Source organism: Aythya marila (genome assembly GCF_965140915.1).
Source record: "Aythya marila genome assembly, chromosome: 6".
Taxonomy (NCBI): domain Eukaryota; kingdom Metazoa; phylum Chordata; class Aves; order Anseriformes; family Anatidae; genus Aythya; species Aythya marila.
The window spans coordinates 10,161,529-10,176,543 of record NC_139047.1 but is presented as its reverse complement, the minus strand read 5'-3'; the positions used below and the strand labels follow the sequence as shown (position 1 = coordinate 10,176,543).

Here is a 15,015-nt window from a genome sequence, read left to right as displayed (position 1 = left end):
TCTTTTTTTTCCCCCCCTTTAATTATTCAAGTGAACTCGGGCTTGGAAGATTTCAAATTAACATAGACAGCAGCAAATGGAGGTGTCAAGTCTCACCCTCATGGGAGAAATCTGATGGCTGTAAGTAGGCTGCACTTGCCTATCTGGCAAAAGTTTGGATACACACAATCCTCTTGCTCTGAGTGTGGTACCCAAGAGGAACATGGTTCATTTAATGGCACCATGCTTTTCCTACATGTGCTCCACTGAAAGACTGTCCCAGAGACTCTCATCACCAGTTTTCCCAAAGCTCGGATGAATTACAGACTTCAGAGACCCCCAGCTTCAGCCAAACATGCCAGGAGCTGCCCAGGGGGTTAAAGTAGTGATCAGGGAGAGAAAGATGGAAAACAAAACTCATCTGGAAAACCCAGCTTCGAATGGTCCAGTACAAGAAATGAGAGCTAGATTTCAGCTTCCTTACAAATACAGTGGGAAACAAGTCAGAAGTAGCTCATACATATACGAGCTGTCAGTAGATGACCTGAATTTGGCAATGAGGGCTGGGCACGGATGTTCTGTTGAGCCCCCTTAAGCTGGGGAGCTGTAGACTCACAGACCCCAAACTCCTAGCTCTGAGATGTGGCTGCAGCCCAACATCCAAGTGCCAAATATATCAATAAGTAAAGGTCAGCGTGAATATACGATCAACCACACGCTGCTGTAATTGCACTGCTATAGCTGAGGCCTCTCCTCCTCACTAGCAATAAGAATTGCAAAATTATAGCATGGGAACTAATGATTCCCTTATATATTTGGGGGAAGAAATGCACACAAAGAGGTGAATGTTAAATGGAAATAAAATTGATAGATTTAAACCGCCGACTCAAATTACGAGGCGAGACAGTGAGCCTGTGATTTAAATAATCTTTTCTGACAATAAGGCAAGAAGGATACCATATATCTTCCTAGTCGACTTCTGTTACCATCACAGAGTAATATATGTCTAAAATCAAAAAGCCAAGTGCAATTTCTCTACCCTAGGACCTGCTTTGCAATTTCAACTTCTATGTATATAGAAAACAATTACTGCAGACTGATGCCTTACCACATATTTTTTTATGACCTACTTGAATAGTGTCTGCTACCCCCCCCCCCCAGAATCCTATATCATCACCTCTCCTTCCCCAGAGGCAGCCTCATTTTATGTTCTGCTTTCCTTGCTGATGGCAGGGCGCTGGGAACTGGTGCCGGCAGCGTGGAAGGGCACAGCCAGGAATGCAGCCTCCAAAATGGCTGGCTGGGCATGTGCCCTCCTCCAAATACGTTCTCATACCCACATATTTCAAAGGCAGCAGCTAGGTGGCCCAACTATGGCTCAGACATGGGCCAAGAGAGGCCGGGGGGGGTCCAGGATGAAAGCACATTAATTCTTTCTACAGGGAAGAGCTCCGGGCACCTCTTTGAACAGCCCCAAGCCCTTGCAGAAACACAAGTGAAAATGGAGCTCTCGGAAACCTCCGCATCTCCCCAAAGCCCTGCCAGAACTGATGACAAGGTGATACTTTTCCGTGCTTTTAAACCAGCAGAGCACAGCCTGGGACTTGGCTGGGTGACAGACCTTGGCCGGCAGACATTCACGCAAGCGAGCAGGTCACAGCAAAAGCATTTTTTAAAGAGAAATATGTTTTGAGGGGTATTTCCCTAGAGGCATTCCTGCCATTCCCTGTCATTTCCTGGCTGCAGCAGCTCAGTCACAGCTGGCTCCAGAGGGCTGAGAAAGTTCAGGAGGAGAAAGGTCACCGGTTGTGGTGTCTCAGGTGGCCTCTACTCAAAATCAGAGCTGAAGGTTTACAGGTGATGGTGCAGAGCCCCTTGCTCCCACACTTGTTCCTCCCCAAATCCCCAAGGTCCTTCCCTTTCCCCGCTGTTGGTTACTCCACTAGACACCCTTAAACCCTGTGCAATCCCAAACTGCTCCTGCAACCCACTGCGTGCCCTGTGCCCTCGGTCCCAAAGGCCATTGACTCGATCGGCTGTCAGCAGGAAAATTTGGGCACTTCTCATCATTTGTCCTCCCGGACCAGGCTCAGTGCCAGCGGTGCCACTGGTTTGAGCGGTGGAGCGTGATGACAGGGACATTTTTAAAGGAGAGCAAATCACCAGGCTGCTGCTCCTCAGAGCCTCTTTCCTCCAGTTTAAGTGGTGCTAATGAGGGAGGTCAATCCGCTTCCATTTGGCCCTGCTGGGCAAGCTGGGACATTTCTCTCTTTTGACCAAAAAAATAAATAAATAAATAATAATAATAATAAAAAGCCTCCTAGAGCAGACTTTCATTTTTAAAGTTGCTCAGCAAGCATGTCCCTTTCTGAGGAGCAAAATGCTTCCAGAGGCTGCGGCAGGCATGGCTGCACATTCCTGTGCCCCAGAAGATGGCAAGAAGTAGCCTAGGGCAACAGGATCCTAGGACAGAAGTAGACTGGAAAAAAGCCTGCTCCCCCTGCCCAGGACTGCAGGAGTTAGGCTCTAGGTAGCAACATGGTGAGAGCCACAAGAAAATTGCAAGAGATGGCACTGCCACGGCCCTGCAAGGGGCTGGGAGCCTGGTGCCTGCTGCTCAGCACCAATGTCTGAGATGCAGCCTTGAAGGTCACCTTGTGGTGTGCTGGGGTTGTCCTGCACCCCAGGGACAGGGACATGGCAGGGCAAAGAGGGGACACCAGCAGGATCCTTGTGTGGGGACTAGTGTCTTGCTAAGGGGCACATCAGAAAGGATGTCTTGGAGCAACAGATTTGGAGCCCTGATCTCATATTCCAGCCATCTCATATCCCAGTGACCTACACAGGAAGCAGTCCCATTTCCAGAAGATGCCAGACAACGCTAGGTGTTCGGATAAAACACAGCCTACACCTCCCCATGCAGCCAAATCCCTCAACCTTGGCACACAGTCCCCGGGGAGCTGCCTTTCCTTGCTGTTGCAGCAGCTGGAAGTGGCTCAGGAGCTCCCATCTTCACGGCAGCAAACTTGGGCTCCCAGTTCCTCCTCCATGGGCAATTTACTGGGCTTTTGGGGCTGTTCCCCTGCCCTTTCTTGAGGGGAAAGATGCTGCCTCCTCCACATGTACTGGATGTTTCCAGGCAGGAATCAAATGAAGCCAAACAATTCCAGGGAGCTAAAAATGGCTGGGGAAGCAAGAGTGCATGGGAGACATATCACTCATTCCTGCCACTGTCATGTGTCTCAGCCCCTGGAAAACCCACCAAAAAGGCAAAAGTGTTTCCACATTGCTCTAATAAAAACCTAGCTTGTGAGAGCAGTGGTGGCCTGAGCTGCAGGCACTCAGCTCAGGACAGACAGACGTGTGGAGCTGCTTTGGTGCGTGATGCACCAGATCTCCCCAGGTGGGTGTTTACAGAGGACAGGATAAAAATAAGCAGCATGCCATGGCAGCACAGCTGGGAAGACATGTCAAGTAACATTTCTGGGAGAGGCATATCAGGGCGATGGATATATCAGGCCCTTCAGGTGGCTGCTTCTGGGTGCGTTTGCTGTGGCCATACAGGCAGGGACTTCTGGCCAGCAACGCAGTGCAGGGCAGGCTGTGCAAAATGGCTTTTGTCACCCGTGTAAAGGTTGATTATAAAACAGCAGTCACTTTTTATTTATCCTGGCTGAGTGCTATTATATTTGTCAGGTGAGGTGAGAAGGCCAGCATGGAAAATGAGAGCTGGCCCCATCAGGCACCGCAGCCTCCTTGGCACCAAAACCTCTCCTCTGCGATTAAGAGATTTTTTTTTTCCTTAATTAAAAGGAGAGGTGTGTTTTAAATAGTGGTTTTGGTCCAGTTTGAGAAAAAAAGAAAGTGTGGACTGATTTATGGTCAATTCAGTGCAAATTCCCTTTGAACCATCTTGAAAAATGCCATCCTACAGCCTCCTGCAGAACCAGCAATACTGACACCATACAACACCCCAGAGCCCTGGGGTGGTTTCTTAAAAATCCTGAAGGATTATTCAGTTTTCACAATTCTTACCTTTCTACTCTGTAACTAGCTCCAGAACCATTATTTTTTTTTTTCCAAGGAAAGCAAAGATTCACAAATAATCACCTCTCCCAAGGTTTAGACCCTACAGAACAATATAAAATACTGCAAGAAATAAAGTAAGAAATAGTGATGACACTCTGTTTCTCAGGAGATCTGTTTTTTTGCTTTATTGCTACGGATTGCTGATTGATAACAAGCCTCCTAGAAATATTCATCTTTGGAAAGGGAGGGGGAAAGAAGCCCGAAACATCTCTAAATTCCCTGGAGCGTTTCCATTTGGTGAACAGGCTCAGTGTGCCTGACACTAATTAATTAATCTTCTCAATCTAAATTGCTTCTTCTGCATCCCCAATCTACAGCGGAACTTACACAAGACCTGAATACATAAGAGGGGGAGCTGAATTTATTTAAAGTATCGTTTGGTAGCATCAATTTGCTCGTCTTCATTTTGGAAACATGGAAGCCTGTGGTTTGTGGCTGTTGCCTGTGAGCTGCAAAATTTGCTTGGATTATTTAAAAATCTTGGTTCACCTCTGCCTTCCTGGAAGGGGAATTTGCGTGTGTGTGTATTTAACTTCTAAATAAAATGGGAATCTGTGTATCAGCTTTCAGCATAGCTGGGCTCAGCACTTGCTGCCCATTGTGGCCTAATGGCAAAGCTGTAGTTAATTTGGATCAGGAGAGACTTTTTACAGCTTGTCACATGGAATAGATATAGATATTAAAGAAAATAACATCAGATGAGCTCCAGACTATACCACTGAGTGTGCTCAGGGGAAGCGACCCCAAGGTCCACCCGCCCCAGCCCCGCTCCAGCAGGGCCACCCCGAGCAGGGTGCCCAGCCCCAGGTCCCGGTGCCTCCTGAAGCTCCCCAAGGAGGAGCCCCCCCAGGCTCTGGGCAGCCTGTGCCAGGGCTGCGGCACCCGCCCAGCACAGCAGTGCTGCCTGGTGCTCAGAGGGAGCCTCCTGGGCTCCAGGCTGTGCCCAGGGCCTCTGGGCCAGGCCCTGGGCCTGCTGGCCGCACTGTGCCTAAGGCAGCCCCGGTGCCGCCAGCCCTCTTGGTGCCCAGGGCACGCTGCTGGCCCGTGCTCAGCGCGGTGCCCACCAGGCCCCCAGGGCCCTTCCTGCAGAGCTGCTTCCCAGCTGGGTGCCCCAGCGTGTCCCGGGGCCTGGGGCTGCTCCTCCCCGGGGGCAGCACTCGGCACCTCTCCTGCCTGGGCTCCCCCAGGCTCCTGCCAGCCCAGCTCTGTCCCTGTCCTTGTCCGTTGGGGTCACAGGGCCCTCTGCCACATCAGCCACTTCAGGACTGGACCTGGTGCTGACCCCTCAAATGAAACTCCAGGAAAAGCAGCAGTGACCCAGGCTTTTAGGGCCAGGCTTGCCCTGCGGGGACAGCAGGGACCGTGCCCATGCAGCAGTCAAACGCTTCCCCCTAGCGCCGCAAGAGCACAAGAGCAGGAGCCCCACCACGCTGCGACTGCAGCAAGCTGTGGGCTGAGTTTATATCCCCGTTTAGGGCATGGTTTTGTGGGTTTTGTTAGTGCGTTTGGTTTATTTTCTCTCGGTTAGTTTGCTTGTTTCCTCACAAGTCAGACACAAGGGGCATTGAAATGCGAACAGCCCTTCTCCCACCCGGCTTCCTGACGCTGTGCCCCCAGGTGCTTGAACTACAAAGGTAGTTACTAGAAGTAGTAACTACGCTGCCTGTCTCTGGGCCATCACCAGGTGGCCCTAGAAAACAGCCTATGTCAGTCCCGAGTCTTGCTGAGCCGTATCTCAAATCGCTTTTATTTTCCAGCAAGGTTTTGGCTTTCAGAGCAGCATGACAGGCTTGTGCCATCTGCAGTTCATCCCTCTTAACCAAAGGAAAATCCAAATCCGAAAGGAGAATTCACGCAAAGATTTCCAAGTCCTTCACTTGCCAGTTATCGCAGGGGGCTGTGACCCAACCACGTGCCCTGGGGGCTGTCATCCTCCTTAGGAAATAACACAGCACTTATGGGAAAAGCAATTGTAAAAATCCTTTGCTGCTGCAAAGCCCACACACCGGCTGTGAGCTTTGCTTTCTGCTGGGAAAACCGAAGGATTTCCATGGGAGCAAGAGGCTGTGGGAGGGACCCCAAAGCATCTGCCCTGGGGTGATGAAGTGCTGGCTCTCAGGGCTGCGACAAGAAACGTCTGACCCCAGCTCTTTGTCTGCCTCTCCAACCAGCTAGAGGAATTTAGTTCAGTGAATATAAAAGGCCAAAAGAGGGCAGCTTTTAGCTCGGATTCCTTCCCCAGCCCAGCTAACAGATGTGCTGGCCGGGGCAGAAATGTGCAGCTAGGACCAGGGCACCCACAGGGCGAGCCCACAGCACCCCATGGCTCTGTGCCTCTGACTTTCTCCCCACTGCCAGCCTGTGTGGATCTCACAAACATCACCATGGGCCTCCCCCAGGGCACGGCTACACCACTAAATCCTAAATCAGACACCTTCCCAGGTTGCGTCCCCCCATGGTGGCCTTTCCAAGGCTGACCCTTCATGCTCATCTCCTAACACCTTCCCCAGGGATGGCGTGCCATGGTGAGGAATGGCCCGATGGCCCAAAAGCATCCCTCGTGCTGTAACTCCAGCCTTGTGAAGTGCACATGCAGCCTCAGCCCCGGTTCTACACTTTATTACATGTCCCAGGCCCCACTCGCCTTAATTACAACTTGGTTGCATCGAGCCTCTTGTATCAGGGAAAGGCTGCTGTGCATTAATCGAGTGAGAATTAGCGGCCCAGATCTGACCTCCAACATGATCCTGGTGTATTTTATCTCTAAATCAGGCTACAGCTGGCTAAAGTAGCTGTAAACAACTGTACAACAGCTAAACACAGGTAAATCAGCTCAGAACAGGATTTTACCCTCTAATCACCTTTAAGGGAAAAAAAAAAAAAAAAAAAAAAAAAAGGAGGGGGGCAGGAACAAATAAGGTACTCTGATATTTTTTGGGGGTTGAGCAGAAATTGGTGGTGCAAATCACACAAGGAGGCAATCTGAGATGGTGGCATGCCACCAGAGAGCACGGGGTGATTCATGAGCCCTAAATCCCCACCAGCGCTGCGCTTTCACTCTCTCTGCCACGCGTGCAGCTAGGTAGGCTCCCAGATTTACTGCCCTAGGAAGGGTCTGGGAAATTGATAGTTTTTCTAAGCCTCACGCTTATCGCCGGCAGCAAAGCTAATCCACTTTTCTTTCTGCGAGAGGGTTGCAGAAAAGCTGTGGGGCAAAATCTGCAGCTTTGAGCTGGAGTGACACCAGAGCAGGGAGTGGCTGAGACCCGGTGTTATAGGGACAGGAGTGAGGATGTGTTGGCCACGTACGTTGTGTCTGCAGACAAACCTGAACCACCCTTGTTCATCCTGCCTGTGTGTGCCTAACCATCCCAAATTCATCATCCTTTCCCCTGTGTGGGTGTGTTTAGGCTTCGAGTTTCCAGGCTGCCACCATACCTGGCTGCACAGGAATTGCAATCAGCTGGGCTCAGGCTTCCCTAGGCCTTTCCTCCTCTTCTGCAAGATGGGGAAATGATTACCCCAACCAGAAATGTCCCCGTCACCCTTCTGAGGGCAGCGGGCAATTTGTGTGCACGGAGCCCCTGATGCAGCAGATAAAACCCAAGGCTGCTAAATCCTCCACCCCTACAACACATCTGTGCTTAAAGGAAGACATCCTCCTTTGCTCACCCTCTGCACACCAGATTTTATTCCTTCCAGCTCAGGCAACCAAACAATCAGTCAGAACAGCCAAATGAGCCCATTTTTTCTTTTCTCTCTCTCTCTTTTTTTTTTTGTGACCACAGAATACCAGCACTGCTTTGCTCCATCCAGCACCAGAGCAGTCCCTGGCAAAGCCCTGCGAGCATGCTGGCCTCGCTTCTCCTCCCGCTGCACTCACTCGCGGCAGTAGGACCCAGCACTCGCCGTGCAAAAATGACGTCTGTCATCTCAGCAAATAGCAGGAACAAAGGCACAGAGCGCTCCTCTTTTGTCTGTGCCTGCTCAAGTCAGGCAAAGGTTTTGTTCCTCCTGCAGAATTGCAGGGTTGGGGGGGGGAGCGACAGGCACAGTCAGGGCTTTGATGCAAGCATAGTGCAAAAAGAGAGTCGTTTTTGGTGCAAATCCCAGCATAACCTGTCAAAAAGTCCTCATGCTCAACTGCACATGCTTTAACCTGCAAGCCTGCGCTTGGTGTGGGTTTGCAGAGGCAATTTCTGGGCAGGTTCACACAGAGGAGGTCCCTCTTTGTCCAGCACATAGGTATGTGCTGGTATTCTGCCACAGGATGCAGAAAAGGCTACGCTTGTAAAGCTTCAGAGATGGGTGGTAGGAATTCATGGAGAAAAAACAAAACAACAAAAAAAATACACCAAAAATTATAACACACACCTACCCTGTTCTTGTGTTCCTCCAAGGGCCCCCACTCCTCATTGCTTACAGGGCCACAGCGCTGGGCTGTTTTCACGTGAAGTCCTTTGAATTATTTCCCCCCCCCCCCCCCATTTGTGGCTGTTTTAGCATTTCCTGGAGATCAGGCTGCAAAACTGGCTTTAAGCTGGTTCTTGAAGGGCTCTGCTTGGCCTGAGGAGAGGCATCTGAGGTCAGGAAATGGAGCTCAGCTGCTGAGCTGCAGATGAACGGATTATTCATCACTGCTGAATTAGGAGCACTTGTGGATTCAGTCATTTCCCCACTATCCTGCTGCTTTTATCCATCCTTCCCTCCAGCCCTCTGCCCACCCCTAAGGAGCTCCTGGGGACCTCTCAGGATCTTTCTCCTCTGAGCCACGAGACCTCCTTGGCCCTAGGAGTCTGCAGAGGGTTGGACACATGGTCAGTCCCTAATGAACATTCATTACCTGGCTTCATTAGCCAGGGAGGGCTGTGGCCGAGCCTGGGAAGGTCCTCAGGAAGGAAGGGAAAGTGGAAGGAAGGGAAAGCAGGAAGAAGGGGCCAAGAAAAGGTTGCAGAGCACAACAGGTCCAAGTGTGCCATCCCCGAAAAGCCTCCCAAAGGACTGTCAGAGCGAGATTCCCTACAGCATATTCCTCATCCAGGAGAGCCACAGCCCTGGCAGCGCTCACCCCAGAATCACTGGCAGAAAACCAGGGGGTCCCCCAAGCCAGCTGGAGGTGCCAGCCCCACGTCTTGTCCCTCCACAAGCCATCTGAGGTCTGTCTCTTAGCACAGCCTTCGAGCTGTTCCCACAGCCCAGGCGTTAGTCACAGGGATGCTATTAATTAGCCTCAGAGAATCCCCGAGAACGGGGGCAGTCCTAATTACAGGCCTTGCCTGCTAACTTCGTTTGGGCTGGCGTCTCTGCTTTTAAGGCAGAAACAAAAGGGAGCAGACTAAGACGACTGATGCTAGAGAGAAGAAATGGGTGAGAGGCACCTGCATGCTCTAGGAGTTGCGACACCCTCTGCAAACCAATTTCCCCCCCAGGTCACTGGATTTGCCAGAGCCTGCTGACAAAATCTGCTGCTCCAGGGCTTCGTTTTGCCCAGGTGATACAGGGCTAATTGGTTGTAGATCAGCAATCACCATCAGAGATGCTCCGTGCCTGTGCAGGCAGCATCCCCGCGTTGTCCACGGGCACGCTGCTGGTGGATGTGTGCGGTCTCCATCCCTTTGTGTGCCACCGAAATAAAAAAAAGGAAAGAAAAAGGAAAAAAAATACACATCGAAGCACAAGATTAGCTGGGGGAGGGGAGATGGGTTGGTGGGGCTGGGAAGAAATAATTGCCATGTCTGAAAGCAGTTACTATGGCAGCAACAGCCTTCTTGCTGCTGGAGCGAAATGTTGGGGACCAGCATTTTTGCCTTTGTCAGATGCTCCCAGACACACATTTAGATGCTAATGCTGGCTTTAACCTTGGCTGCATAACCTCAGGGTGAGGGGCAGAAAGTAGAGGAGGGAGGGGGATTTATGGCAAAGATGGGTTTCGGCTCCCTAAATTTGCCACTGAATGGACTGGGCACACTCCTCTCAGCTGTGATTAACGCTGGTATTTCTGCGCTTAATATTCAGCGGAGGTCTTAACAGCTTATTTATGGATAGCTGGCATTAGCTGCAGCATAATTCACCACCGCAACGCTCCTGTTTATCTCCGTCCCCTTGGGATCATCTGATATAAGGCCATTTTTTCGAACATCCCCTAGGTTTGATCAGCCTGTCTATCTCATCTCGCCTTTATTTATAACTCACAATCAATGCTGGGGTGAAAAAAAAAATAAAAAAAAGAGGGGAAGCTTGCCCTTCGACTTCGGCTGTTGGGAGAAAGAAATTTTGGTGGCCTGTTTCGACAGGGAAGCCTTTCAACCTGAGCCTCAGATCTGTCTCCAGCAGTGGGAATGAAAGAGGAGCAAGGGAGGGGAGCTTTGGCTCCTGCTGTAGAGGTGATGGAGGGGAGAGGGCTTCCCAAAGGGTGTCCCGGGGCTGGCAGTGCTGTCCTTTATCCATGCAGGGTGTTAAGCCTGCTGTAAGCCCTCAGTAAAATCCAGCTACTCCCAGAGCTTGTGGCACAGCCCTGATCCTGCCCTGCTCTCGTGTTGAGCCCTCGCTCAGGACGTGGTGGTTTGGGCATCGCCACCCTGCGGGTTTGGCTTTGTGCAGTGCCACCGAGCTCGGAGGGAGCCCTCGCGACCTCCTCCCCCTGGAGCTGGCACAGCACCTGGGTCAAAGCAAAGCTGCGATTATCCGATGGAGGACAAAGGGTGTGCTGGGTGGGTGTTTGACCCCATAGCCAGCCCTGCACCTGCGTGACGCCACACGCCGCGCGTGGAGGTGACACGGTGCCAGGAGGTGACACGGTGCCAAGGAGGTGACACCGTGCCAAGGAGCTCGTGGGCATTTCCACCAAGAAAACAGTGCCCAGTGTCACCTCCCGAGCAATTCGGCTGGGAGGAACAGCGAAGAGGCAGGGAATGAGGGAAAGAGGCAGGGAAAGAGGCAGGGAAGGAGGGCAGGAGGCCGTGAGGGAAGCGGCGGCGCGGCCCCTCCTCCCGGGCGGGGCGGCAGGCGGCGGCCGGCAGTCCCCGAGCCCCGGCTCGGCGTGGAGCCGCCAGCGGCCGAGCCGAGCCCTGCCGAGCCCAGGAGAGCCCAGCAGGGCCGAGCCGAGCCGGGCTGGGCCGAGCCGAGCCGGGCCGGGCCGCGGCCATGGGCGCCGGGTTGTGAGGGGAGGAGGAGGAGGAGGGGGGGGCGGGCGGCGAGGGGCGCCCCGCGGGCGGCCATGGGGAACATCTCGTCCAACATCTCCGCCTTCCAGTCCCTGCACATCGTCATGCTGGGGCTGGACTCGGCGGGGAAGACGACGGTGCTGTACCGGCTGAAGTTCAACGAGTTCGTCAACACCGTGCCCACCATCGGCTTCAACACCGAGAAGATCCGGCTGAGCAACGGCACGGCCAAGGGCATCAGCTGCCACTTCTGGGACGTGGGCGGCCAGGAGAAGCTGCGCCCGCTCTGGAAGTCCTACAGCCGCTGCACCGACGGCATCATCTACGTGGTGGACTCGGTGGACGTGGACCGGCTGGAGGAGGCCAAGACGGAGCTGCACAAGGTGACCAAGTTCGCCGAGAACCAGGGCACGCCGCTGCTGGTCATCGCCAACAAGCAGGACCTGCCCAAGTCCCTGCCGGTGGCCGAGATCGAGAAGCAGCTGGCCCTGCACGAGCTCACCCCCTCCACCACCTACCACATCCAGCCCGCCTGCGCCATCATCGGCGAGGGGCTGACGGAGGGCATGGACAAGCTCTACGAGATGATCCTGAAGCGGAGGAAGTCCCTCAAGCAGAAGAAGAAGCGGTAGAAGCCCGCAGACGCGTGGACGGGTGGGAATGCAGACAAAGGAACCGAGGGGGAGAGAGAACCAAAGCGATCCTGTTTTTTGTGTTTTCCTTTTTTTTTTTTTTTTTTCTCCTTCTTTTTATTTTTTTTTTGTCCCTTTCCAAACGAAACGACGACAATAGCGGTGATAACAATACCGCTCCTGCTAGCCAAGCCCTGATCCTGACTGCGGGCGAGAGCCAGGATCTCCTTCTCCCGCTCTTCCCCCTTGCCCACCACTCTTTCCCCGGCCGGAGGGCGGCGTGGAGCACGGGGTGGCTGCTGGGCTCTGAGCTGGAGATGCCCTGAGCCCCCTGGCCGGGCTGGAGATGCCTTGAGCCCCCCTGGCCGGGCTGGAGATGCTCTGAGCGGGACAAGACGCCGCGGGCGGCCGAGAGCCCGTGGAGCCGGGGTGGCCCCCCCAGCGCCCCTCCGTCCTTGCGGGGCGCGGAGGCCAAGGGGTGAACAGGGCAGGACCCTGTTAAAGTGCATTTGAGAGAGGGCGAACGCGCGCCTGGAGCTTTTAATGCAAGGTCAGCCAGCAAGGAGGGCGGCTCTCGGCTGCCTGCATCCCTCGCCGGGGGGCTGGAGTAGCGTAAAATGGGGGAGATGGCCGAGGGGACAAAACCCGGATGAGGGGACAAACCCCAGCCATGGGGACAAACCCCGGCCGAGGGGACAAATCCAAACCCCGCGGGCTGGTGTTTTAGGGAGCAGATGAGTGCAGAGCACAAGGGCAGGCAGCCTTCAGTAATGCCGCAGCGGCTGGGGGTGTGTAGCAGCTGGTGACTGGTGCTGAGCTTTAAGCTGTTTGCTTAAAAAAAAAAAAAAAGAAAAAAAAGAAAAAAAAAAAAAAAAGGGTGAAGTGAGGGGCATCCAGGAGTCTCTGTTCTCAAAGGCGTGGTTGTGGCTTCTCCTGAAGCAAAGCCACGAGCAGGTCTTTATTGTGCCCAGGCATGCGCCAAGGTGCTAATATGCTCCATTCGGGGTGACCCAAAATACAGATTTTAAGAAAAAAAAAAAAAAAGCTTTGTACACCACTGGGTGGACCGGTCACCGTGCTGCCCTGCAGCTGGTGCGGGAGGCTGGGGCAGCGCTTGTTAAACGGGAGCTCGGGGAGGTCGTGGCAGGACGGACAGCTGCCGGGTGAAATGGGCAGAGCTTGCAAAACCCTGCAAAAAGATTGCAAAATGCGGCAGGAAAAGGGGACTCGGCAGTGCCGGGGAAACGATGGGGTGTGGACAGAGGGGGTGAGGCGGGGGGGAGGTTATTTTTTTATGAAGATTTAAACCTGATGGAAAGCAGAGAGCCCCCGGTTGCCAGCAGGTGAATGTTTGGGCACCGAGGTGGGATCAGGCCAGGCTGGGGGCCCTGGGGACCGTAAGCCATTTGGTGGCAGCGTTTTGGCCCGGGAACCAGCTCTCTGCGGGACAAAAGCAGGGTCTCTGCTCCCCACGTTGCCCACAGACAGGAGGGAGAGCCGGGCAGGCAGGAGTTTGTGGTGCTTTTCCACCAGCATGCCTGTTCGAAAACCCTCCCCGAAACAGCCAAGGAAGCCACCAAGCAGACAAAGAAAAAAAAAAAATGCCCTCAGGTTTCAGGGAGTTGATTCTCCCCTTGCAGCGACGAGCGCGGTACCTTTCCAATGGCATTTTGTCAGAAAACAAACGCTGCGGCCAAGCAGTACGTCTCTTGTTATTTTTTTTTTTTTTTTGCGGGATTTGAGTTCCTACACGAGTCCCGACCTGTGCGCGGAGCGAGTGGGCTGGTCCCATCAGCTTAGGAGGCTCTGTGCCTGCCTCGTTGGGTTTCCTTTGCTTTGTCTTCACCTGGAACACTTTGGTACTTGCTGTTGGGAGAGAGAGCAAAATATTTATTTTTGATGCCACAGAAGCCAAACGCTTAAACCTTTTTTTTTTTTTTTTTTTTTGGTGAGTGACCCGTTCCAGGGGCAAAACACAGAACTCCTTTTGCCCGCCACCTCTTAAAAAGAACGAACGTGGGCGCTGGTTGTGTGTTTTGCCTCCTCGCCGTCAAGGTGTGGATCTTGGGTCTGCTGGCACCGAGCATCCCCTCGGAGATGGGACTGCTTTTTGGCCGAGCTTGCAGGCACGCGCCCGGCTCGCGTGCTCCAAGGCTCAGCCGAGGCAGGCGGGATGCTGTCGGGGTGCCGTTCCCACCAGCTCGGCTTTCTGCAATAATTAAAAGTACTTCTCCAATTAGTAGCTAATGGCTTCCGTGGTATTTCCGTAACGTTTCACGACTGCGTGCTGGTTTTCCTGTGTGAAGATGAGCGTCGCCTACGGTGGGCTAGAAGAAGAGGTGCTTCAGCAGAACAGCAGCTAAAGGGGACTGACTGCCCGTGTTGGTTGTTGCTCTGAAAACGAGCCGAGCGTTTTGCGAGGTTGTGTGTCCTCTAAACCTGTTTGAATGACCCCTTTTTTTTTATTTTAGCCGACGTCATGAGGTACGGGTCTCACTCCACGAGGTACCTCGCCGTGTGCCCATCAGTGTTGGAAATCCTGCTGCCTGTGTCTTAGCCCTGCCCCTGCCCGTCAGTCTCTGTCCCTCCTGTCTTTCCTCTTTTTTTAAAAAAAGATGCAGACATAATGCTGTGAACTGAAATAAATTATTTATACAATGAAAGGGCCTGATAAAAAACAAACAAAAACCAACACGTGTCCCTCCGCTTATTTCTCCTTGTCAGCACCGCATTTTAGGGCCGCTTCCCAGAGCTCGACACGGCGGAGGTTGCTCCTGCCTCCCTTGGGCACCGGGACAGAGAAGCGACCTGCTTTTGGGCCAGCAGCCCAAAGGACAAACCCTGGGACAGGCCATCCTCTGGGGCATCAGGAGCATGGAAAGCTCTGCAGTGGATGAACTCCAAAACCTTTGGCAAGCCACCTGATTTTTCAGCATCTGCGCTCCCGTGCGTAAAAGGGGAGAACACTTCTCTGCCGTGGCTATTTTCTTCCCCTCTCCTTTTTTGTTTTAAACCTACGTGAAGGTACTTCACGGCCCTCAGAGGAGTGAGGTCTTGCTTTCGTTTGCTGGAGGAGGTCGGGGTTTTTGTGGTGCAGGCAGGGGCACAGCTGGGGCTGCAGGGGTTAAGGCGCCGGGCAGGCATTTGGGAAC

General features: G+C 53.2%; 1 protein-coding gene across 1 annotated transcript; it reads left to right on the top strand.

Moving 5' to 3' along the window:
- The first annotated feature begins 11,143 nt into the window (after positions 1–11,143).
- Positions 11,144–14,549, top strand: ARL4C (ARF like GTPase 4C). The gene has a single exon (XM_082762856.1). The coding sequence runs from the start codon at positions 11,285–11,287 to the stop codon at positions 11,861–11,863; it is 579 nt and encodes a 192-aa protein (XP_082618982.1). The 5' UTR covers positions 11,144–11,284; the 3' UTR covers positions 11,864–14,549.
- The last annotated feature ends 466 nt before the right edge of the window (positions 14,550–15,015 follow it).